Genomic DNA, 27,994 nt, shown 5'->3' with positions numbered 1-27,994 from the left:
CAGGTGACGCTAGCGGCGCTTTCTTCTGTTCCGGTCGCGTCGGCCGTCATTTCCATTTTTCTTAGTCTAGTTTTTCTGGTAGTGGGTTGTGTATATGGCAAATGAGCATGTTGGCTATTAAATTTATTCTCGTAATGGCTGCCACGATCAAAGTTTAATCCATTGGTTATGTCATGTAAAAATAGATCGTACTGATGAGTGATATACTGAAAAATTAGTAATCAGAGTTGCTGGACAATGGTTGCTAGAACAGTGTTAAACTAAGCACGCTGGACGTTACCCCTTGTGCAAAAAACAGAAACCATCATTTGTGCAAAATCTGAAACTAAAACGATATCTATGCTTCGTAAAAAGCGTTTGTATCGTAATAATTACTAATAAAAAGCCGAAATAATGGATCCAAGATCGTCATCAGCCTTGTTTAAAAGGGCCGAACAATTAAAAAGATGGGAGGAGTCGGATACCAACAAGCAGTCTGCGGTCCCGAAACGCGCTTCAAGGATACAATTTTCTCCTGAGATTGTTTTTCTGGCAGCTTGTACAGCTGGTGATAAGGAAGAAGTACAGCGATTGATAAAACAGGGTGCGGATATAAACACATCTAACGTAGACGGCCTTACAGCTCTGCATCAGGTCAGTAAATTTGCACAATAATTTAAAATTGTTATTTTTTTATGTTTTATCTGGGTTACATTCCAACTACAAAGTCTTGGCTGTATCAATATCAGTCTACATGCTAATGAATGTGCTAGTATTAGGCTTAGCTTATGTTGGTTTCTGGACATCAACTAGAAAAATTATATATTATTAGTATTCAGGATAATATAATTGACAGTAACTAAATAACATATGCATTATGTTTGATTTTCTCTCCTCCGATTTTTTTTATATACAATCTGGGGGTAGGGCAGACTAGACCACGTGGATAGTGGGGTTCTTAGATTCGGTTTTGGGTACTTTTTTATAGACCATTTTGAAAATCAAGTAAGGACTTTATTGTAGTAAGAAAAATAAAATAAACGCAGAAGCAAGCAGTAAACTTACATGAAATGACAAATTCATGCATTGTTCTGGCAAAATGTAAATTCGAAATGGCACTTTTATATATTTAATGGTTAATTTAATTAATATAAAAGGTTTTCACCTAAAATCTACCAACACGAAATTAGGTACATTTCAATGTTGATTATTCTATAACTTTAACATTAAGAAATAATAGATAAATAAATAAAAAACAATTATTTATTATCATAGATTTTTCATACTAAAAACAATTGGTTAATTAAAAAAAACGATTTTTTATGCAGAATCTCTGGTAACCAATAGAACAGTTATTTTAAACTTTTCGAACGGATTATTTACAAATTTCAATATATTGCACAGAATATCTTATAAAAATAAATTAGTAAAACAACATAATTATAGTAAAAATCTAATGATAGATGTAGGTAAAAAATATAGGTTAAAGATTTTCGTATTAATAATGTTTATCTTATTATTGCATACATATTAGCAATAAAAATTTAAATTATTTTTCATTAAAAATAAATACAAATTGTATTGTAGTTGAATATGAATTACCCATCACTACTTGTATATATGTGCTGTGGCCTTAAATTAAAATCTGAATCTTTACATTTTAGGGGTTTTTAAAATTCTGTTCTAAAAAACAGTGCATTATGCAATAGATAATATTGTAATTTTTGTTTACAATGTTCACTTTAATAAACTCATTGTTGGTTGCTGGAACTCTGTTTCTGCACTTCGTATCTCAGTAGGTCCGTTGTGTGTAAATTAATGAACTCATCTTAAAAAAAAACTTTTAAGGAATTGAAAGATAAACACAATAACAGAAAAATGCAAACACAGTGTAGCATGGGCACTAGAACTCCAAGTTTTTATTAAAAGGTTTCTAAAGGTTCAAGTTTTAGATCCTTAGCATAGGTTCTTATTGAAGGAGATAATACAAATACATTGTCTACAAGTTAATGTTTGTCTACCCATTTTAAGATTATAAAGCTTATGCTATTACTGCCTACAAACTGAAATACTTATATATAATACCTTCACTTATTAATAAATAGTTACCCTTTAACTCTAAAAGTCTGTTTAACTCTTTAACATCCTCTATGTTCTAAGAATTTTAACTTGCCTTTTTTATAGCTAAGTACAGACATAATTAATTTATATAATTTGGTGTCTAATATGTAATTAAATTGTTTAAAAACCGAACAAGGCTAAAGGATTAGACCTCATACTATTTAACATCATCTTTGTGAAGTGAACAAGCTAGTCCAGCTTGCAAATGCATTAGTCACTTGACCAACATATATGTACTTCAATTCAAAGTTTTGAAGAATTCTTTAGTTGCATAAGGCAATTACAGAAGTATAGGATAGGTTGAATCTGTGTAATAAATTATATTTGTTGCAGTTTAAAAAATGTGTGAACTAAGTTTTTATCTTTATTTTCTCCATGACAAATACGTGACAGATGACTCTGTGTTACATGGTAATTTTATCGTTTAATTTGTTCCGTTTTCATATCGGTATTTCATTAATTTTTTTAACTAAATCGCAAAAGCAATACTATAGAAAATTAAATTACTGAATTTTATAGCCCTAGAATGCTGCAGTGCTTGTTACGTGAGTTTAGCATAGCAGTTGGAATAACTTTCGATTGTTTCTCCCGACCACTAAACGTCACTGAGCCAGATTTAGAATCTGACAGCGTCTACTACTGTTCGTACTTTTTAACTGTCATGGGGAATAAACCGCATTGGATACATCGACGTTTAGATCACCGTTTCTAAATATAATTGATTGCAGTGCGTAGGAAACATTTATCTTATTTTTAAGACTACCGTCTATTTCCTATTTACTACCGACTAAATAATATGTAGCACTGCGCATTTTTTACTATCGAAGTTATAAAATTAAACGTAGTAATTTCCGAATGACGATTTAAATCTTTATATTTATTTAAAACTTTTAGTTTTTTAACAATTTTTGGTAATGACAGGTTCATTTTTTAAAAATAACCCTGTACGTAGCTTCCATTGCTCACGTTGTGTGACGCATTTGAATACGATATTTTAGTAAACCGAGTTGCATAACCAATACCAAGACATCCGAAAGCAAAACTTATCTTCCATGTACTTAGCTGGTCTAAAATATTTTGGCTGTACCCAACGCCGCTTAGTTGCTATGGATTGCTATTTGAGGGATCAAATTTAAACATGAATACTTAAATATATGTACGTTCATTTCAGACATACTAGTTAGATTTAAAATTGTGTAAAAGTATTTAATAAATAATATTTGTGACCAGAATATGATACATAAATGAAATTTCATTGATTTATTAAAAATCTTGAAGACACTATTAAAATATGATACACTCGATATATTAAGTCATACTGAGCAAAAATGTATTATATTATCTTTATCATCCTTATCATTGTCTGATCTATGATCACAGATAATTAATTGTATAATAGTATCGACTTATTACTAAATTAACAGTACAGTATAAATAAATCTTCGTCATGTTCATTAAAAAAAAACAGTAATCTATATCGAAAGATACGGTTGTAGAATTGATTTTAGCAAACCTTTATTAGGTAATCATTCTAGTGCTTGGCGAGTTATTGCTTTTAAAAAATAAATAAAAATTTCTTTATTTGACTCAAAACAAACATTTCATTCTATATACAAAACTGCGGTAAACCTTATTATACATAATATTCTTCTATTAGCTAGTGTTTACTACTAGCGTTTAAACTAGGCCGAGCCTGTATTTTAAACGCTACTTTCTTCCAGTGTCATTAAGAAATGGGTTAAGTTAATTGTAATTTTGCTATTAGACGTTTATTGATTTCTATTGTTTATTGGACTAAGTGAAGGTAGAATTAAATTTAAGTTGTTGCAATTGGCTAGACTGGAGTAAGTGTGAACTTCGACAGAGATTTTTAAGTCTTGTGGATTTGAAATTGTGGATGAGAAACTTGGATTAGAGATATGAACTAGTATTTAATATTTTTTCTTTTCTATTTAAATTATATTTTCAACAATATATTATTATTAAGGCTGAAGTTACAAATAACTTTAAACTCTAGCAACTCAGACTTACGGGATAGTATGTCAATTACCTATTGCGTCATCAGAATTATAATTATGGTTGAATGCCGATCAGGCTAGCGCTGTCTGTCTGGCTTTTAGAAAGAAATAGCCAGCAAGCGTGTCGTACACAAATGTTACACAGTATTATTTATAATGTAAATAAACGTGTGCGTGCTAGAAATCTTTGACTTTCTGCGGCTTGATATAGATCATCGTCTGTAATATTCTGCATAAATTGTAAATCACAAGCTTTATGTTGCCATCATTACAAAGTAATGTATAAATATCGATCCCTCTGTCTGATATATAAATGTCTTCACACCCATAGAGCCTAATTATTATTTTTCAGAAAACTGAAAATAGATCTCGCATTTAAAAAAGGTAGAATGTCTTAGTAACTGATCTTAAGACTTTAATTTAGGGTTTCGTATCATAACATGAATTATTATTTTGGCAGCGCAATATCGCGGATGGGTTTAGTGTTCGGCGCACAGCGCAAGTTGTTTTATAATAGTATTAATAGTACGCGTTACACATTGGATAGGTATAGAAATTTAGGTCGATGACATCGTGAACTTTTTATTATTTATGTTGCTCCCATTTTCGTTAAATAAAAGCTAAGTTGAAAATGCTTGAATTACATATAGAAAGTCTTAAAACTTTTATAGCAGATATTAAATTATGGCATGGGAAATCATATTAATTTATCATAATTGCGTATCGAAACTAATGAACGATTTAGCACGTCATCCTTATTTTGTTGAGACCAATTAGAAGCTGTTATTGACCGACCTAAATTTTTTTTTTTTTTTTGAAAAATTGTGTACCGCTGATTTAGCGGCATTCAAAATTAAAATTGAAGGTTGTGATTTTTAGGCCACGTCAATACAGCAGTGAGAGACTCCTTGATATAAGTTACGTCATAGGCTGGACACGCGGCTTGAATGTTTTATTTTAGTGTTAATTGTAGACGTAGAAACGAAGCTGACTGACAGCGATTCCGGCTGTTACTTGGCAAGAAATGGCTGGTTTAATAAATATAGGCGAATGTTTATTTGTCAATGTAATACGTATCGCTATCTGTTACTGAGACAAGGTTTATATTTTTATATTTATCTGTCTTCGTTAGTTTTAAATTGTTTTCCAGTTATTGTCGCAAAGTTTTATTCTTTTATAATTGAAGTCTACCTAAACCGACAAAAATATAAATATATGTATAATATTTTAGAGAGATATACATAATTTAATATAGAGAGTATATTTATCGATTTCGCAAAACACGAAGTAAAGTATTATTTATGTCTATTTGTAAGACGGATCATATGAAATTATTATGATGAACATCGAATTAACTCTTGTAATGTTATTAAAAGCTATGCTTAAAAGTTTCTTTGGTGTCATATAAATACCATTGTAAGATAATTCAGATTTTTATAAACTTAACTATAATGTGTTCTTTAAACATATTCTTTGTCTTTGACACTCTCGTATCACTATTTAAAAAGTCATCCATGCTATAATTATGCGAAACATATGCTACGTGGTTCAATTAGCCCTTAGTCAATGAAGTAATATTGTAAGTGTTTAGGAGGGATTATTTATGGGAATGTAAGCGGAAATTTAGTGTACATATTTAGCGTTCTTCACCATGCAATACGTTGTAACATAATCCTATTATTATCTATGCAAGTATTCTAGTCCAGTCAAAAGATATCTATGATTTTAAAAATATGTTTTATATGTCAGCAATTTAAAGGAATAGCACAAGTGGCAAAATCTATTGACATGTTACTCTTGGTACTTGCCAATCGTTATCTGCCCTTGAACACGTTGGCTCTATTTCGAACATAATCGCCTTGTTAGACAAAATTAACAATGTCTATGCGTTCGAAAATTGTCTTTTTATATCATACAAATTTATAGGCTTAAAATGAGCTGGTTTTGAAATTTGATAAAAGCGGCTTATGCTTAAACAAGTTGATTTAAAGGTATGTTTGAAAAAAAAAACGTTTCATTAGAATTTATTTTCTAATCACATTCGAAAGTTTGTCTGATAGTATTTGTGATAATGAAATTTTATTGTGTAAGCTGTGCAGATTTATTTATGTATGCAATGCATGTAATTTTCTGAAAATAGTTTGCTAAGTTCAAATCACTTTGACCGAGACCCTTACCCAAAGATCATGCAGCAGCACCATTGAGATATAAAATCTTTAGACTAATATTGTTATTTGAATAAAAAGTTGGGTCAGACACTGCGTTGATTAAACTATTTTTCAGTCTTTAAAATGGATATGAATAGATTATTTACTGTCTTAATATATTAATTTTTATCAATGCATAGCGAAAGGTCAGTTGATTTTTGTACACCTGAAACATGATTACGTACTTTCGACGAGAATATTATGTTTAGCTAAGCGATTGAAATATTTGTGTATAGTATTATATATATATATATATAAACATGAATTGCAAAATATGTTGCTAAGCGAAAAACTCCAAGGTTTTTATGCAGATAAATATTTAAAAATATACAATACAAATTGAAAAGTTTAGTTTTTTCCGGAATTTTATACCGGAAAAGCGATCAGGCTCATGGGGTAGCGTAAAAAAATATTACATAATATGTTGGTATGGCGCTACTAAAAAGGGAACTAAATAAATAATCATATGGCAAATCGAAGTTCACAGAGGCAGCTAGTGTTTAACATGTATAAACCTCAATTTTTTAGAGCGACAATGGTTTTAGATAATTACACAAATTACAAAAATTTACACAAGGTTGTGTTTAATAGCTTAGTAATTAATGTCGTCGACATTCTATTACTCATTCAGCTGAGACTTGCACGAGACAAATGCATACATTATTGTGGAATGATTATTGAAGATGATTTTCACTTCCGATTATTATGTCGCTCAGTTGCTTACAACGTCTTGAATTATCATATAATTTTAATGCAAAGAATATTGAGTGCAACTGAGAACCATCAGAGCGAATTATATACAAGTCTAGCGATGTTTTTAATGTTCCATGAGCAAAAGCTGATCGCATCTTCCTCTTCAAGTGATAGCTTAACTTCAAACTTATATAGTTTATGTTAGTAGTTAGTACTATATCTATCGCTGTAAAATAAATATTGTGTTTGTTTGTTACATGTTAACAATCTGTTTTTCAGGCTTGCATCGATGACAACTTCGACATGGTACAGTTTTTAGTTGAACATGGAGCAGATGTCAATCGCGGCGATAATGAGGGCTGGACCCCATTACATGCTACAGCTTCTTGTGGCTTCGCTAGCATTGCAAGGTTAAATTGTTTATTACTCGTTCTTTAATTTTGTCAAATATTTTAGTACTCATACTGACAGTGCCAAGTACTTAGTATATTTGTTTTGTGAACTAAATTGTGACACCCAGCTGGGTGGCTACTAATATGCAAAATTCTCTGAATTAACGTTGGTGGTTTCTGTTGTTTATAAATACAACACACTGTTATCTGCTGTGTTGACATAAATTAATTAGTATTAAAAGCTAATTGGATACTTAAAAAATAAATTCTGTGCATAAGCATGTGAGCTTTTTGTCTAAACCTAATAACTGTACGACTGATGCTTTGAAGAGCAATTGTCTTAATGTAATTAGTAAAAGAGGATGCAGGTAATTAAAGTTGCATGTATCAACATTTTACATATAGACATTGCTTGCTGTACGTAATAAAATGTTGCGAATTATGTTTTCAACTTTATAAAATAATTCGAAGGTATCACGGATAGATAGTAAAAATTAAAAGACTACGATGTGGAACTAGCCACATCGCGAAAGAACCTCATTTTAGTATTGTAATAACGTAGACCCGTATTTTATTACTGTTCATTATCATTACAAAAACTCTGGTAGTCTTAATGCCAATTTAAGGTAATAATTTTTTAGACAAATGAACAAAAACCACGGTATAATTATACTATACATTTTTATATATAAAGCTTTATTATATCACTTCGCTCTATCGTCAATAGTTTCCGCAATTATTTATGTTAGTGTAGTATCTCATATAAATGAATGGAGTGTTGTTTACAGGCATCTTTTGGAGAATGGCGCTGATGTAGCGGCCGTTAATTATGACGGGGAGTTGGCTATTGATATCGCTGATAGTGGTGAAATGGAAAAGCTTTTAAAGACTGCTATTGATGAAAAAGGTAGGTTCATAAGTAATTTAGCTGATGTTTTTAAATACACACACACATCCACAACTCGGTAATTCTATGTATAATTTAGATCTTGTGAATGTAATGCATATATAATGCATTACATTCACAAGATCACCAATATAAATGCATATATAATGCATTTATATTGGTGTTTGACCAAGGACTAAGATCACTAGCTATTAATGTCATTTAGGTATATTTATTTGATAATTTAAAGTGGTTTATGTGTATTTCGGCATTCCAGGCGTCGATTGCGAAAAATCCCGCAGCGCGGAAGTTATTAAACTTAGGAAGGATTCGAAGAACTGGGCAGCAAATGGTTACTCAGATGTTCGAGACCCTAAAACTGGAGGAACGCCTCTACATGTCGCCGCTGCAAAGGGCTATATCGATGTAAATATTTTATTAGTACACCTTTTTTTAAAGAAAAATTCTTTAAACTGACTAGAAAAATACGTATAAACGATTTCCAGTGTAATGCATATAGTTTCGATTAGGAGTTTGGGCATGGTCTACTTTTGTTCTTCAAAAGTAAAACATACTGTTATTTAGCACGTATTGTGTGCTAGGCTACGGCGAAAGTATAATATGATCAAATATGATGTATCTATTAGATATAATCACATAATATATGTATTTAATAACAAAACTGAATAATCATGACTTTTATCTGCAAGCGTATACACGTACACCTTAGCGTACACGCTCACGATTACGTAATTTTATAAAATCGCCTTGCTTAATAAAATATTAGTATTTCAAAAGCACTCAAAATACTTATCACCTATATACTTATATAAACCTCTTAACTCTTTAATAATTTCTTCATAAATTAAATTTACCCTCAACCTGTAAACGAACGTCTAGGACTTTTCTAAAATCCATATATTGCAATTGTCATTATCGAAAGCTAATAATACGTCCCAAATGATATGTCACGAAAATTACTGTATATTTATTCACAATCAATATTATTGTAGTTAAAATGTTAAAAATAACACGTTTTGTGACGGACAAGGCTACAGCATTAATTGTTTGTACCGTGGGAAAAGTCATTGTTTCAATCGATAAACATTAAATATTTACACAACCTTTGGTGGTCGCATCGTAAACTCTTTTCTAACATTATTTGTCAATATTGAAGCTTTCATCATTTTCTTTCGTTATGTTTCATTTAAAAACATAGGAAAGGCTCTAACACCAAAATCCGAAAAACGTCATAATAGAAAAATCGGGATTTTTGGTTTAAAATAAGAAATATAATACATAGTTGTAATTTATTATGAATTATTTTCTGGTATTAAGATTTGAGAGCAATAAGATTTTTGTGACATTGTATATTTATTTATTTATTTATTCACACTTCGTTGCTAGAAACAAACACAAATAACACAATATATATTGTTGGTTTCAGTATAGGACAGCTTTTTTATATAAATGAAGTCATAATTACTGTAATTTAACCCGTTGAAAAACATTTTTTGGTAAAATGATTCCACAAAGTTAATGCAAAATTAAATACTATTTTTAGGTGGCAAAGACGTTATTAGAGGACTGTAACGTAGATCCAGATAGTGTAGATTACGAAGGATATACACCCTTACACGCCGCCGCTCTATGGGGTCAGAAAGAAGCTGCCTCTATTTTATTGAAGTCCGGAGCAGATCCTCACATCAAAAATTATTCGGTAAGGTTTTAAAAGTGGATATTAAGAAAAAATAAGGGTTATTCTAAAGTAAATGAAATTTTTTTTATATATTATTACTATGCAAATACTACAGGTACCTATATTAATTACGATACATTGGTTTTTAATATACATGGTACATATTACTCCGTCTGGAAAATAAACGAAAAAAGTAATGTTGCGAAGGTGATTTTATCTAGATTTGCTTTATTGTAGGCTCGTTCCACAACCAAATACTTTACTGAGACCGTTTACTTATTAAAAACCCCAAAATAGGTCAACTTTGGAGTTGAACAAATTTAAAGCCCGGAAACCCACTGAATTTTACATAGTGGTGGTCTATTATAATATAACTATATATGTACGTGGGTAACACTGAAAATGTTTAGAACTGGATAGTTAGAAACATTGCTAATGAAAACTTTTTTTTAATTCAATTTCAAACGCTGCAGTAACCTAAAGTAGTTAATTGCATTCATTTGTCATATGTTTTTCGTAATTGGTGGAAAATCTAAAACTCTTGTTACACGTGAAAATAACGTGAGTAAATTTTCGGTAAATGATTTATTTAGACTTCCGTCATGGGCTTACTCCACAACAAAGCTATGATAGGCTGCGATTAACATTTCTTAATGAAGCCCCATCTCGTGCCACTATTTACAATTAGTTTAACGGGGTTAAGCGTGGACGTAAAAATCTCAATGATGATACTTTAACAGAGACTACTCAAGATAACATCAGTGCTGTCTAACGCATGATGGAGGAAGATAAGAGAGTGAAATATTGGCAATTCAGCCGTTTTTCATTGTCTACCCTTTTTTAGTGTTACTTAGATATAAGCACTCGATCCAGCGATTACTAAGAAATTAATTATTTCTAATGTGATTACAGGGGCAAACATGCTTAGAACTAGTCGACCCAAGCATATCAGATTGGCTTAAGGAAGAAGCGGAAAAAGCGCCGCATCGCGTTAATAATAATGTCAAACGCACGCCACAGAAAAACGACGTGAAATGCGTTGAGCTCCAAATAAATAATTCCGATATTGTTAACGGTGAGTATACAAATTGCTATTTCATCAATAACAACCTCATTGTAACATTGCATCCGCCCAGTTCTATTAATGAATTGCTTATGTTCATTATTGGAATTGGCGCATAACTCATTTCATGGGGCAGATAAATCACCGAGCTCCGAGATAATCACTAAGATCGAAGGGAAGCCTCCTAAAGCCCGGCCGCCTTCGCCGGATCCAACGGAGAATTCTGAGATTGTGATACCCGATGAGCCGCCATCTTGGCGCCGATCGGCTTCATTCAGGAGCAGACTTCAGGAGAATACACGTAAGTACTTTTCCGGCTAACACTCAAGGGCTGGCTATAAATAAATTAAACCCGTCTTATAAATTTAATTACAGTTTTTGTTATTACAAAGGCATATTAAATAACTAACTAACTAAACCTATAAGCCAGTGGAGATTTAAGTTTTCGCTTTTATGATGGCCATAGATAAGCGTGTCTTCCTCTCCAAGCTACACTTAGATCCTATAGTTCTGTCTTTGTTGAATAAATGTTTGTTTTGTTAAATCCTTCTAATATAATTATTTATCAGTAGCATATTAAAAATTTATTAAACGTAAAGATGAATTGTCGAAAATTAATATAAATAATCCACTATATAATTTACTGTAGTAATCATTTATAGATTTTGTTTATGTATTAAATTGGACTCAAAATAGACTGGTCGGTAGAATGTTCGACAAACCTCGGTTACATTTCCATGATAACAAACAGTTTTTAGAAGATTCGTGCTCTTTAGTTTTATAACTATGTCCTGTATTTTTGTATTTTAATTATTATCATACTTTACATATAGCGTTGTAATTGAATGTTGCAGTTTAATATTGATTAATGTTGTATTTCTCTGTTACAGGTGAAAATAAACCAACAAATAACAATGTTGATACAGATCCAGTTCTTCTGCGAAGAACCAACAGCGTTGAGGCGTAAGTATAGTTTGGATGCGTTTATGCTTTTTTAATTTGCTGATTATTCGTACCTCGACTTTATTGGCATGCAATCAGTTCTTCATTAAAATTCATAAGCATATTGTTCAATGTTTGTCATTTGTACAAATTTGTATTAAGTGGTTCAGCTATAAATTTTCTTGTCGCTGTCAAATATCGGTCAGGTCTTAAAATTTACCTCCAACAGTTACAGCATTCATTTGTATATATCAGTGACGTCATAAATCATCTTGTAAAACGATCTCTAGAGATAGCTACAGTTTTTAAATTTTTTTTAATACGTTTTGATTACGGTGATTTAGTTTAAAATGGCCTGTGAAAATTGTATGTGGTGGTCGTAAGGTTGGTGCTCAAATTGAGGGGGCATGTTCTCTAGAGTCGATTTAGAATTTGGAAGATAAAAGCATGGTGTGTCTGTGTGAACAGTTTCTATCAACACTACCGTGAAGTGACCGCGCGTATAAAGGCGACATCGTGTCCTTCGATACCACCGGTGCCTCAGAACTCGCCAGCATCCATCGAGCTGTTGAAAAAGAATAAAGAGATTAACAATGCTACTAATGACGACAGTCAGACAAGGTGCCGCGGCTTATTTTGCTTTCTTAGCAGTTAATTTTCAAAACAATAATTATACAGTAAAAGGCTGCAGTGCTTGGGCTAAATCTAAAATCTATTGCATTCAGTCTCTTTCATTGTTAACTTCATGTGCATTATATTTAGCTTGTTATGTTTTATTTTCATTATTCAATTGTGGAATACCTTATTTTAATAAAGAAAATGATTTTAAAATTGAATTTTTGTCTTCAGGGTAAATGATAAGAAGGAGCCGGATACCAATGCTTTGATTGTACCAACTACGTCGACTGGTACAGTTACAAATAACACCTCAACTCGGACGACTGTCAGAAGGTATAAACTATTTTTAACCCGTATATACATTTATTAGTACGTATTAAAATTGTATCCTTTACAAATTACTATATTATTTTGCAAAACCATGAGTTGGAAATATTAAGACACATTATTTGAATGTATTTTTGAATTTTGAACAGACGCTCCGGAAAGTTCTATATTAGAAGGTTCCTGATTTATGCACATCGGTGAGAATATGATAATCCGAATTCTGTGGTTTTATAGGAAAATACTAAAAATGAGTCTATACGTTATTTGTTTTGTGAGCGTTTGGTAATTGAATACAATTGCATAAATCTACATTGTTAACCGAGGATACATTTTATTGGTTTTGAACGGGCTAAAGGACTACTTAATTATATAGATAATTTATTGGTGATGGTTTAATTAGTACTGTAGTTAGTTTGCGTATACAAGAATGTTTGCACCATAAAAAACAAATAAAAATTATTAAGGGTTTGCAAGCGTGTTATGAACATGTGTGTTTATGTATATGACAGTGGTACGGAAAGCGTAGAGTCGAACAGTAGCAATTCAACTCCAAGCTCAGCGACGCCAACCAAACTGTCGCCGGGGAACATTTTCAAGAACTTCTTCAAGTACATAAGACACTGCAGTAACTATTATTGTACGCTTGAACATTGGACATTTTTCGCTTACATACATCACGTGGTCAAGACACACGTAAATATTGTTAGATAAATGCATCTAAGCTATTTTTAATTTGATTATTATTTCATATAGATTCGACTTGAATTATTCTTATGATTTTTTATCACCTCATAAAATTTGAATAATGTTCTAATGTTCGCCGTACAATTATGTGTGTAAAATCCCGGCTTCGTCATTTGTGCTCGGATGTTTTTGTTTTGCTTCGCGAAACGTTAATATTGTTATTAAGCATGAGACGTTATATTTTATCACGCTGATATTGAAGCTATTTATTCATTCTGTTTTTGTACAAACATAAAAAAATCAGTGCTAGTCCCTAATTCGGTTTTTATCAATTTTACAGATAGAATTTAAAGTCATCAATATACTTTTTAATGTCACTGTAACTAAAACAGTAATAGATAAAACATTTACAATGTCTATCTATCTACGTGTTAATTTTGTTTCTCAAATATATAGGACTGATTTATTTTAAAATCTATTCCCAGTAGTTACCCAATAGATGTGCATGTTATAGAAAATGTTTTAATTTGAAATGCATGATAAGTTTTGTTGACACACTGCATTTTTTTAGTATATTTTTTATAGATAATATATTTATAAGGTAGTTTTATAAACATTATTGGTAATATGTTTAAACAAGATCAGTGATTGTTTTGCAGAGTAGTAATAACGATACTAATCTGAGTACCATTTTTTGTATATTTTATAAACCCGTACGTGCTGAAATATTTGCAGGTCGTTCGTTCCGCCGGTTCGTGATGATGAGAGTGAAACCCAAAGGAAAGCTCATGCGAAACGTGTACGCGAGACAAGAAGATCCACTCAAGGTGTTACTCTTGATGAGATTAAGTCAGCTGAACAGTTAGTTAAAAATAAAACTAACAATGGTACCGCAGACACATCGAACGTTACCAAGAAAGAAGAAAACCGTACGGTATGTTGAACTCAGAACTTGTAATTATGATTCATAATTGTAAAGTTTTCATTCGATTTCGCTTCTGTATGGGAGTGGGTTCAGATGCCATGAGGTGGTGGTGAAACCTGTACAGTGTATACATCGTAGGAGGCCGTTAATAAAGTGAATAACCGGTATAGTTATGTTTTAACAAGTAACTTTTACTTACAGACTTCGCGAACCTGTGTTTTTTTACTTACATGTACAGATACAGAATTGATAACATTTGTGTTAATCCATCGCAATCGCCATAACGATTACAATAGAAACTGTGTTTCATTAATTCAACTTTCATTAAATGTAATTAATCATCAGCAACACAATAAATAAAACGTTGTTTATAATTAAATGATCTCGTCGTTGACCATGCAATTTCCATTAAAGTATATACGATGTGTTACAATTCAGTAATATATAAGGTATATTTAATAGAGAATAAAAATGCGAATTATAATGGGTTATGCCTATAGTAGCTTCCAGGATCAGATGTATTCTCGCTCTTAATAGATTCTATTGATACTTGATTCATCGTTTCTTAAAAATTACATACATTAATATTGCTGAAAGAATCGCCGAACGATTTAAACGAATGAAAGTAGATTGGGGTGGACGTGGTGTTGGGGCGGCCAAATAGATTGGGCTTTTTTTAAACTATTAAAGATATTTTTTCACAAAATGGCGTCTGACTAGGCGCGAGCATTCGCGGCGGGTGGCGGGGACACGGCCGTTTCGTTAGCGCTTGCGTGCGTCACGGCTGCTGCTACGGCGACAATTGCGCCCAACAGTGAGCGACACCCGTCTTGGCGACTGCGATTCGATCCCAATAATAAGGTCTATTCTTGCGTACGAATCGAACCTACTATCCATTGTGCGAGCGTCTGTTTACGTAGTACCGCACCTGAATTAAATTTACAACGCTTCGCCGAGTTAATTTATAATTTTGGCTCTTTTAAGCATTGAGATAAACATGCAAAAACATGACGTGAAAAATACTTTTGTTAGATAGTGATTTTTAGAATTTCGCTGCACCATGGATAGTAGTAAAATGCACAGTGTTAGGAGTCAGCACGCTTGGTGTTCTGATTGGCTTCGTCTGTCAATGTATACAATTCTAAATATCTATTAGCCTACGGTTTGTTAAATGTTTAATGGCTCGTAAAACGCGCTAAAATTATCGAATTATTAATGTTATGTGCTATATTATACCTCTCATGCTTCATAAAGCTATTTAAAAATGCTGTATGTCAATATACTGACCTGTATGTAAACAATTACGTGTTTTTTAGATGTCATAATTCGTTGCATACTAACACTCATTGCATGTTTTATGTCAGTGTGGGTTTTGTTAGTACAAATATAAGGACACTTGTAGTAAAAAAATCTAAGAATTGCGTAATTCATTAATGGTTTCTTATTGATTGGTGTATTTTTGTAGTTGCGGTTAGAATGTTAAAAAACGTAAACTTGTATTGCTTTACTGTGATTGGTTGAGATTTTAACAAATCGCATAGATTAGTTTTATTATTATTTTACAAAATGATATAATCACAAAATGTTCTGTATTTGTTTTATTTATTTATTATTTATTTTCGGCAATTGTCCTCGACTTTATTGTCTTAACAATTCATCGTCGTATTAGCTTTATTTCTCATAATACATAGTATTATTTGCTTCATACCTAGGTTAAATTCAACAGGTTTATGAATATTTTATAAATATTAAACGATTTAAGTGAATTGTTTACTTTTAAAATCGTAGCCATCAGGTATGTTCTACTTGTATATATTCCAAAACCTGGTTTAAGTAAGTTCTTTTTTTGATGAACAGTTCGAATTAGAGGACGCAAATCTACCTTCACGGTCCACTACAGAAACGGAAGCAACAGTCACCTTACCCCTTCGTCGCCCACCATCAGAAAAGGATATTAACCGCACTGGTTAGTATAATTCTTCTTTATTATTTAATAGATGGGCTGGCAAATAGTTTTTGGCCCATTCTAGGACATCCATCGCATATATGGGACTAACATTGACGCTTCAGAACCTATTGGTGATAAGCGTTGTAAGTAACAAAACGGTATGAAATTAGCAAGTTGAATGATATGTTATATATTGACAACCGTAGTTTATTATTTTTATTATTATAGCATATACAGTTAGGAGTTTCAAGCATTTCTTTAAAGAAAATTACATTGAAATGAATTTGTTTATGTCAGGTCCCTCTAGATACAGTACTGATTCTATTTGCAAATAACCATCACAAACAGAGAAACCAAATGCAGTTAGTGCAGCCCTAATTAATAAACTATTTATCATTTAATAACTACAAAATTAGTTAAGTATGTGGTATAATTACGTAAGTATTTTTTTTAATAAGACATGGGACCATTATACTCAACCATATGCATAGTTCGGTGTTCTAGTATGTGTACCGTTACAGGTAACTCTGTAACACCAACAACAGAAGAAGAGAAAGATCGCGAAAGTAGTGTTGAAAGTAAATCGTCGAGCAATGCGTCGTCATCGAGCACCCAGGCGGCGCTGAATGTAATACAACGTAGACGCCGACCAAAGCGACGTTCTACTGGCGTTGGACAGGTAGGATGTAAGAGATCATTACTCTCTTTTTTTATTTGTTTCATTCAGATATATTGTATTTACTGTGTATAGACAAATTTATATATTCTAGAATAATAGCCTAATTAATGTTGAAGTACTGTTACGTATTGTTACGTCGTATGTTAAATTGCGTGTACGCTATGATGATGAGCACTTTAATTAGAAGGATGAATAATTTATTTTATGTAAAAGAAAATTGGTTGGTAATTAGTGCATTGTGATAAATACATACCTTAATTTCTTAAAACCATCAATTAAGCAGACGTAGAAATGGTTTCATACCCACTGTGTTGATGCTAAATTATAATATATACATATTAGACTTCCGATAAATAGTATATGTAACATGTTTATTCATGTTGGTTATATGTAATAAACGCAAAATAATCTTCAGGTTTACAGTATTACTAGACATATTGAAATATAATACTACTTTTGTTTAGGAAATTGTTAACGACCGTGTGGGAGGCACCGAAGCCGACGGTGAATGGGAAACGTTACAAGTGAGTGTTTTTATATTATTAACCTATTTGTCTATTACCTATATGTATATGTCATGAAAGTGGATGAAGCGATATAGGTATATATGGATCATGACGAGTTGAGTTCCCCATCGGCTAAGCGCAGCGAGTATAGACCTCATCAACGCCTATACAGACCGTACCGCCCTGTATTAGCAGATTGCGAAGATTGCACCCGCAGGGGGTATATGCCCCGAACGGGGCTAAACACCCCCTCGTGAGGGAGGGTGTAGTAGTAGCTACCTTACCGCCAGAGAGCCGTGGTCTTGCCCTAACCTTTTAGGTAAAAGGCTGTATAGCCGACATAATAAAAACTTCGCTCTTAATATATACGATGTTTTTAACAATTAACATGAATTTTGTTAATATAGAAATATCATTATTCGTTAACTGAAGTGAATACAATATATTCTCTTGTGATTTTTTAGGAAATTTTCATTCATAATAACGTTCTGAGCGATACGGATATGTACACTATCAGAATATTCATATTTGCTGTAGCTCAGTCAAATGTGGGTGTCAGTAAAACAATAAGAAAACATCGCACGCACACAACCATTTACAAACACAGTAAGAGAAAAATATACCTACGCGAATAAATCTTCGCAAATGCTTTTTTTATTTCCTGAACACGTTTTCGCATAAAAATACAGATTCTGAAAGCTGTCGTTGAAAGCTTTATCGCGCCCTATAAATTATTTTGTGACAACTTCCTTTTTCAACGACACATTAAAGTTTTATTTTGGTTTACAAACATATTAATTTTCTTAAACTGACACTTAACAAGGTTAATAGATTGGGAAATGTGATGAAATGTTAGATTTTTCTGACCATAGGCCTTATATATATAGACAGAGATAGATGTCAAGTACAATTTTTTATATAATACAAGGATAGTTCAAAATCGCGTTATACTATCTGACTACACTACACTTGTGTATTTTACGCGTTTTACGATTATTAATTTTTCAATGAATGATATTTATACAAGACATACAAATAGTAGAACAGTACCAGCTAGTGGCTTCAGCATACGAGTCTCATCCCTGACGTAGGAGGCTTGTTCCTCAGCCGTGCACAAGTTGACTTTCTGTCTATGTGCCGGAATGTCTTTCATTCAAAAATCGATGTGTCAGACAAAAGGCTTATTACCAGTTAAAGTTCAATGACTCATGCTCGATCACTATCCAATTTCGCGAAGCCTAAGGTATTCAAAAGGGTGACTAAGTGAAATCAATAATAGGAAACGATCACGGATCATCAAGCAATTAAAGTGTGAGTCAAATGTATGCAAATTGACTTACTGATTGATGAATATTTTATATGGTTATACTAGGGACTTTCCTTTTTCACGCATATATATGCATCCAAGAGTGAACATTTTTGTTCTAGACATTTATTTGTGTTTTATTCGTGAAGCTAAAATTTTAAAGGAAACAATCAACGAAGAACACTTTTATATAATTTTAAAATTTCGAATACAAAAGAATAAAATAACATATAATTTTAAAAGACTCGCTTGTCAATAATTTAAAATGTTATTGTATTTATTTATTTCAAATAAAATATATCACCGTAAAGCTATTAGTAATTGTAACGTGACAGATTGGCTTCAATCCAATTGAATATAGTTTTAAAACCACTAATAAATAATGCTGTCTCATTTTACACTAGATATACAATGCATCAAACAGTTATCAAAACGTCTGTCTTATTTCACTGTTTAATGGCTATTTTTTATACTATATAATGTACTGTTACTCCGCCTACGTATATGAAACTTTTAGAAGTGAAAATGCGCTATTCTGTCAATCTAAGTCTAAAAATTTATGCAAAAGAATATTTTGGGAGTCTTATAATAACTACAACCCTTGCTATTGACCTCAGATCTTTGTAAATGATTGCCATTTGAGATAAACGGGGCGATTGTACGACTGATATTTTTCTTTTGTTTTTATCGTTCGTGGTTTTCACCTCACGTTATTTAGATAATGCGTTACGGAAATTGGTAATTTACCAAATAGCTCCATGACTTTCGCGTAGTTTCCTTGAATGACGTCAATGTGTATTTATATCGACCTTTCTGTTTGAGTCTTGTATAACCCATGACCGCTTTGTAGAAACCGCAATCCTGATTCACACACTTCGTATTCGCAAATATTTTAAAAATATTTATTTCGTACGGATTTATAAATTCTCAAGTAAAGACAACAGTCAACAAATGTAATTAACTTGTTTCTATACTCGCTTTTTTATTGAAGAACCTGGTAGACATATTATTTAAGAGAAAATTATTTATATTGTGTAAATAATTTATCTTCAAGGCCGTGTAAGAAATATGGAGATATTAACATCTAACTGAGCCTTATGCCAAATACTACCGTTATTAACTCTTTATTCTAAACATTTGCCGGATTCTATTAAATAAACCGTATTCTTAGCAAATAATGAAAAATAATCGTAACATAATAACTTTATTGAAATCATTTACATTATTATTAATGTTTTATAAACAGAAATCGTTTTGTTTGTGAACCCTATCTCTATAATAATCTACGTGAAAAAGTATACTGTGAGACAGTTTTAATGTGTCGATGATGAACATATTATATATGTATTTTTAGCGTGCGGTGGGATGACGGGTAAACATTGCGCACATGGCCGTATGATGCCATCATTACATTGGTTACTGCCTTTTTTTATTTTGTAATTTTGTACGTAAAACGCAATTAAAATTCCTACCGATTGTACTCATGTATGTGTGAGTGTCGTGAGTCGTTATAAATTCCAGTATTATCCACTAGATCGTTCCAAAATCAGTATTTAGGTCAGCGGTCTACTGAAACGAATACACGTAAACTTGAAAATAGAATTTATTTTTAGATAGTTACAAAAGACTTCACCTATTCGAGTGAAATAGGACTCGTGCTATTAAAAATAAGAATAGAACGATTTTTGAATAGGACGAACCTATTTTATTAATATATCCTTTTTATTAAAAGCTAGCGTTTCTATAAATTGCCGTATTCTTTGATCTTATAATTTTGTAAGCTCAGCTGTACCTACAAAAATATTTATGACTGACGTTTTATTTATGTTCAGAATAATTTATAATATTAAGATTCAGATGAGACTATTTTTAGAATGTATACCTGTTTGCAATATATCCATAGGTTTTTGACAAAGAACGACCCTTGATGTCGATGCCAATACTGAGAAAATGTATGTGACAAGAATAGTATTATGGATTCTTTATCTTCAAAGTTCGGGGCTTTCCTAGGTAGAACAGAAGTTCAGTTTTATTTACAGGTGATGATTTCTTCACGTGCTTGTAGATGTTTCTGTCTCAGTTGACGAGGTGTGTACGTCAATAGCCTCTCGCTCGCACCTCATATGAGTTTGCTGTGTCTATCGACAATATTTTCTCTCTGTCATTATTAGTCTCGAGAAACATTCAGTATGTTTTCTTAACGCGTGGAGTTCGCTCGTTACAGATAGTAATATATTTGCTCGCGTCTGCTTAGTGACACGTAATAAAAATGAATAGGAAGCAAGACCGATATTCTTCCCGGCCGCGGAGCCTCACGTCACACTATGGTTCTTCTCCGAGCATGTTAGGTTCAATGCTGGGTGGACAATACTCATCGTATTCTAATAGTTATTCTAACTCATACAGTCCAAGCACATATAGAAACTACAACCCTTATTCTGTAGGGTTAGGGCGACCATCAAGCTTGGGAATATACGGAGGGACGAGCTCGGGCTACGGTGGAGTATACTTAAGCAGTGCGACTTTAGGTTCTTTGAATTTAATGACCCCGGTGTTAAAAAAGTTAGATAAAAAAATATTAGCGAGTCAAAAGAATTTCAAGCCGAAGCCGGTGGTGGCAGCATCAAAGGTACCGGAGATGGTAAATGATGCTCCAGCGATGACAGAGACTCCGCCAGTTAGGCCTGAGAGAAAATCGCGGTCAATGCATAGGAACAGTGCCCTTGATAAGGAGCGTTCTAGATCCTTGACATCTCTCGATAGTGTAAATGGGCTCAATACGCGCTCAATCAGTCTTAACTCTTTGGCATCCGATGGATATTCTGTACGTTGATTCATGTATTTTTAAGATAGGTGTTTCATATTAGAATATAAAACATACGCTTAAATATGACAGGAATATTTAACTATATACCGGACAATTATAAGAGAAGCAAAAAATTACACATTTAAATTTATTGGGAAATTGAGTAGTAAAATATTCTCAACTTTTTTCAACCCGATGGTAAAATGACTTTTAGCTAGGTTTGGTTCATTTGAAACTACTGTAATTAATAATTGGGTTTTAAATTTTTTATAATAATTTTTATTTTCATACTTAAACAAATGTTATTTATATTTTTTTACTTGATTTTAATATTTTTTTAGATTTTAGTTTAGTTTTTGAAAATATGTATATGATTAACATAGTTGAACAATATTTTATGAATTATATATCTCCGATTGCGTTTTTGTACTACATATAGTAGAATGTCTAATGTCATAATTAAACATTTCAGTCGGGAAGTGAAAGAACTGAGGAGTCAGGCGAAAAAGACTACAAGGCCTTGTACGAAGCTTCGAGGAAGGAAGTAAAACAACTACGATTACTGCTATCCACCTCTGAGCAACAACTACGCGAGGCCCGTGCCACCATCACCAGATTCACACAAATGGTAAGAAAAAAAATCCTTGCAGTCTTATTCATTAACATACTGTGATACATAATTTGTCACGTCTTTTTAATTATTTTTATAAGCGGCTTTGCATCGGTTCAATATATTTTGGGTTTAATATTATTGAAATATATAAGAAATTGACGAATTTAGTGGTAAACGAGAATTAATATAAAACATTATATTAATTCGTTAGTTTTTAAGTAGGAATATGTTTAATATTCGGCGAATTATTATAATAATTTTTTTATGCATAAAATATTAAAGATTTATCAGTAAAATATATTAGATTCTCTGGTCAGCATATAGGCTTGTGCCAATATTGGAAACGAAGTCGCTGGCGTGTATGTCTGTAAAATATCAAAGTATTAGTAATATAATTTGTAGATTGCGCTGCGCGTCGATATAATGATTCTACGCAAATAATTATTATTAATATACGCTTTTCTTGATGTGGATTCGAACGTTCGAAAACATTTACAGTAATTTATATTCTGCATTATTTAAATCTTCATTCGAGATTAACCAAGAATTGTCTTTGAACAATTATTGTTTCGCTGGAATTTCTCCACGTTTTAATGACATGTGCTTTAACCATGAAACATGGGTATGCTTATGCAATTACTTAAAAATGACATTATAAGAGTAAGATTAAAATTTATATACTTAATGGATGTGTCATATGAACTGCTAGAGCGAATGCTATAAGAATGCAAAGCGAAATGAGAAGGTGGAAAGGATACACATAAAAATATAAAAAATTTGTTCGTAAAAATATTTAATTGAGATTTTCATTATATTAGATCAAACATACATAATGTGTCCGCGTTGATCAGTCGAAATTAGAAAACAATTAATATTAAAAAAAATAATTGTTGCATACAAACATCGTAGTATTCGTCGCGCCCGTGACATTTTGCGTCATTACAAATTTGCGCCTCCATTTAAAACGTTTGACTAATCCCCCCGCCCACAGTGAGCACTAATTATGTCTACACATGCACAATGACAGATTGGCTCGTGCTTTGGCTGTCTGTACGCGCTCACCACACACTTGTCTCGTTCGTTTTGAAACCAATTGTCCGTCAAGGATTATTGAGTTAACACTACACTACACACACTCAAGATGTCACATGAAACATGGTGTAATGGTTGCAGCTCCTTGCAAACATTGTGTGAAAAAAAACTTGTGTAAAAAGAGTGGTGGAGAGTTTATTGCCAGTTCTTCTCTTCCGTTCTACGCCCTAAATTTGAGATCTGGCAGTAAATGTAAAATTAGATTCATTTATTGTATTTCTCTTTTATTTGACGTTCATAAGTGTACATGTTACCTATATGAATAATTTTTTTTTGACTCTTGACTATATACTCATATTGATTTATATTAAAACACGAAATTGTTTCTATTTAAGGCTATTAGTAACTGTATAATCAAGCTTTATTTAAATGCGAAATATTTACGCATCAACTCTGCTATGCCATAGATTTTAGTTTTCTTTCCATTGCAAATGCGAATAATGTTATTACGGTTTACACGTAGTAATATATACTTTGTTTAATTTCAGAATCAAAATTCATTGTCGGAGATGGAGAAGCGCGAAAGAAGGGCAATGGAAAGGAAATTGTCTGAAATGGAAGAGGAGCTTAAGGTATTTAACATATATTTGTTGTATATACAACACGTACACTTAATATACACGATACAGAGAATAATTGACAAATTGCATTTGAAATAACAATCTGGTGAGCTTAATGTTGCGCTAAGGGGAAACCAAAATGGCGTACAAGTGCCAGCTAGGAACGATAAGTTAATATTTGTTCGTTTTGTAGCAATTGCAAAAGCTAAAAGCCGAGAACGAAAGGCTGAGGGCTGAGAACCGTGCGCTTACTAGGGTCGTAAGCAAATTGACCAACTCGGCCGCAAAATAGGTAATTGTGTTGGAATGACCTCAGTGGCGACATCGTGCGACGTTGTCATCTAATATTGCTATCATTCGTTTCTCTTACTCACTGTTAATGCCGTCTCGAGACCTGAATGCTGTTTTTAAAAAAGATGATTTCATTTTGTATTTAATATGCATTAGTAAATTGGCGTTGTCACACTTGTTGTTGGAGATTTCTATTTCAAATAGCAGACGCGCTCGCCCAAGTTCTATGTCGTTATATAGTAATTTGTACGATTTATAGAATATTCGTAGGAAATATAGAGCACGGGTGAAGCTTAAATAGAATAGATAATAAATAGGCGATCCGTTTAAAGTGAGTTTGAGAAATGAACCACGTTTTGACCACGCCACGATTACTGCGAAAGTCCTAGTTGCACCGAAAAGTCTCCCAAAAAAGGCGTTGAAATTTTTGGGCATTGGGCAATTTTGTATGATGCCCAAGTTTCTACCCTATGCGAGACTTTGCATTAACTGTGTGCTATGCAGGCATGCTTTTATGTGTCTAACACTTCAAAGAACTCGCATATTCCATCAATATATTACGTATAATATATTCGATATATGGAAAATGTTACAGACTTTCACACGAATATTGAATAAGCAATGTAAAAAATCACTTGCATGATTCATGTGTTAAAATAGTGATTTGTAGTTTATCCCATATTCATTGTGTGTCCTAAAAGGTTAAATAACAAACACTGCTACAAATATTCCAACACAAGAACACAAAATTTTAGTAGCATTTTGTGTAAGCGCAATAATTATTAAATAAATTTACGAAGTTATATTTGTATATTCATAGGTTTAATCTAACATTTTCCCCTATTTAATACAATTAATTAATAAAATGTAAATATTTAAATTAGTATTAAATTTATATTCGCCCAAGTTCTATAACGATATACGTATATTAAAATTTAAAATGCGTTTATATTAAAATTCTATAAATCTATTTAATTGTTTATATGAAATTTTATAGTAATTTCACCTTTTTCACATTTTAAATGTAAGTAAAATGAAATAGAAATAATGAGCTATTGTAGCGTGTGATTACGCTCACTAACTTTTTTAATTTTATTTTATTTTTTCTGTGTAAAAATATCTATGCTTATAGCATAGATATTTTTACACAGAAAAAATAATCGATAATAAAAATGTAAGTCTGTTAAACAAGTATATGAACGCATTTTTATATGTGACTTTATAGAATTTGGTCGAATAGTTCCTTTCACATACGAAACTGGTTAATTAACCGCGTAAAAGAATTATTGTTATCACAGTTTATTATTGCAGAATCAGCAAGCGTTGCAAGCAGAAAATCAACGATTGAAAAACGAGAATGGAGCATTAATTCGTGTAATTAGTAAACTATCCAAGTGATAACGTATTGGATAGTTTCTTCAGACTAAGAATGGCGTGGAGTGGTATTGACATTTTTTACGTGTAATTTTGTACTTTTTATAATGATGTGAAAACTATGCAAACGATAAGTCTCGATAAATTGAATTTGCATGTTTTTCTACTTTATCGATTTAATATTTTCAACATTTATACAGTATTATAAAAAAATAACAATAAATCATCCATCTCCATTGAAGTGTGATCATTTTGCTTTTGTAAGTTTAGATATTATTTCAAAACAAGCCGGCCTATACTTATTGCTATGGAGGATAACTTAATTCTGTCCAAAATTCCACTGCACATTGTACTTGTACTTCTTACAATTGTCGAAAATCGTCATAAATTTGTTATTAATTAATTGTAATTTTATATGAATCTATTTAGAATATACTATTTAAAGGAGCGGCGGTAATACTTGTATTACTAATGCATTTATATAACGTAGATGTAAACAATAGGTAGTCACGAAATGATTGGAAATGTGATATATCGATTACTAAACTTTTGAACATATGAACTTAGATGTATTTAGGTGTTTTAGTATTTTGAAAATATAGTAGGATAATTAATTCTTTCTTCTTATATTATTTAATTGAGAGACTATTGTCTTGCTTTTTTTTTTACCCTAAACCTTTCATATATTTATTAACTTTATTTTTGTAGTTTAAATATACATCACCTAATAGAATGTGTTCAACCATTTTAAATTAATTTGACATATTTAATTGCGTCATGAAAATAATGGCACAGTAAACTTAAAGTATTACCTTTTCATAAAGACTAAACCAGTCTAACAATAGTTTTAAAAATACAATTTAACTGGCTGACTGGCTTAATTATTATAAATGTGGTTAAAATCGAAGTCATGAATGGCAATTTTTACTTAAGCAGGATTTTAAGAGATTTTGGCTGCTTTAATACATCACACATGGCAACGATGGCAGTGGAAAAATTAAAACATCGATACGCACTGTGTCACTGCTTATTTTTTTATTATATGTTTTCTTAAAATAATGGTTTCAAATTGTGACCCGGCTTTTTTTGTATTCATATCAACATTATAATGATAAATATTAATCGAATAAGTATAGAATGCCATAGCTCTTGAAAAGGGTGTTTATATTTAGTTTAAGTAAGCATGTTAGTTTTAATTGTTATTATTAATGGCCACGTTTTAATTGTTTTTATTGTATTTCCTAGACTACAGTAATGAACAATAGTAATATTTTCGTGTTAAATATAAAAATGAGTATGAGATTTAATTTTAAATGACATTTTATTACAACCGCTACCTTTATATTTAATTTTTTTTCTAACTTATTGATTCGCCAAGTATAAATTTAAAGAAACGAAACTTAAACACATTTCTGAGGGCCTTGATGTATTTCTGTCAAAACACGCAAAGGTTTTGGGAACATGGTCATTAAGTTTTTTTCTTATTCCTACAACTAAATACAATAATTGTAAATATTTGATTTATGAAATAAGGATTTTATTTATTTAACTCATTCTTATATTATCAACGTTGGTCAGTCTATAAATTATATTTAAAATAGGGAACTCGCTTCGAAAATTGACATTACAAAATATATTTATTGTTATTATAGAAGTATTAAGATGTTTATTAATATTTTATTTAGATCTCTAGTATGTTTCCTTGCCATTTCCCTATTTTAAAACATTCAATGAACATACAAGTTGAGTTTTGATAAGCAATTGAATATGGTTAAAATTATTTTATTATTATCATTTATATTATTTTATTATCACTTTTTTATCAAACTGAAAAAGTGAAAGTTTCATGGACTTGGTTTCTAGACTTGGAAACTCTCTAAGTTCGTTGTGCATAAGGTAATTGTTGTTTTTCCATAGATCTGTATGTATGTAGAAATAGTTTAACGTAATGTCAACGTGCTTATATTGATTGTTTTGTCATTTATCTCTTCTGATGTCGTTAAACTCAACTTGTATGAGATTATGTATTTTTTTTGTTCAATAAATATGCCAAGTTCTTTAGATATAAGTTACATGATTTACTTAACGGCTAAATAAATTTTTATCACAAAGTTAAACATTAAACCCTCCTATATGTGTAAAGCCTTTGTAGAGAACGTTAATCGAAGAAGTTAAAATAAAGATATTGATTTCTGAACTTGACTATTATTTCACATATTCGTTAAAAAAGTAGGATTAATGTTATTTTTAACCGTTGGAGCCAAA

The 27,994-nt window shown here is 31.7% G+C and overlaps 1 protein-coding gene across 13 annotated transcripts; it reads left to right on the top strand.

The window, feature by feature from the left end:
• The first annotated feature begins 7 nt into the window (after positions 1-7).
• On the top strand, positions 8-27,926 carry LOC110999489 (protein phosphatase 1 regulatory subunit 12A). Of its 13 annotated transcripts, none has more exons than XM_022268580.2 (20): positions 8-633; positions 7,298-7,428; positions 8,199-8,317; positions 8,574-8,722; positions 9,861-10,016; positions 10,908-11,070; positions 11,195-11,359; positions 11,949-12,021; positions 12,469-12,621; positions 12,850-12,951; positions 13,455-13,553; positions 14,365-14,563; positions 15,275-15,415; positions 16,412-16,520; positions 17,051-17,181; positions 17,646-17,705; positions 22,272-22,427; positions 23,993-24,076; positions 24,258-24,356; positions 25,667-27,926. In XM_022268580.2, the coding sequence occupies exons 1-19, from the start codon at positions 394-396 to the stop codon at positions 24,354-24,356; spliced, it is 2,529 nt and encodes an 842-aa protein (XP_022124272.2). In that variant the 5' UTR covers positions 8-393; the 3' UTR covers positions 25,667-27,926. The 13 variants fall into 13 exon arrangements, with proteins under 13 accessions (XP_022124272.2, XP_022124264.2, XP_022124248.2 ...); XM_022268572.2 differs by having other exon boundaries at positions 17,048-17,181; XM_022268556.2 differs by having other exon boundaries at positions 17,024-17,181.
• Positions 27,927-27,994: the final 68 nt, after the last annotated feature.

The sequence above is a fragment of the Pieris rapae genome, chromosome Z (genome assembly GCF_905147795.1).
Source record: "Pieris rapae chromosome Z, ilPieRapa1.1, whole genome shotgun sequence".
Taxonomy (NCBI): domain Eukaryota; kingdom Metazoa; phylum Arthropoda; class Insecta; order Lepidoptera; family Pieridae; genus Pieris; species Pieris rapae.
This window is presented reverse-complemented; position numbering and strand designations above follow the sequence as displayed.

Excerpts from the sequence above, each read along its gene's own strand:
- LOC110999489 (XM_022268556.2), top strand. The coding sequence starts at position 394 with ATGGATCCAAGATCGTCATCAGCCTTGTTTAAAAGGGCCGAACAATTA. Across the intron at positions 8,318-8,573 it reads GACTGCTATTGATGAAAAAG|GCGTCGATTGCGAAAAATCC; the intron begins GTAGGTTCATAA and ends TCGGCATTCCAG. Across the intron at positions 8,723-9,860 it reads CTGCAAAGGGCTATATCGAT|GTGGCAAAGACGTTATTAGA; the intron begins GTAAATATTTTA and ends TACTATTTTTAG.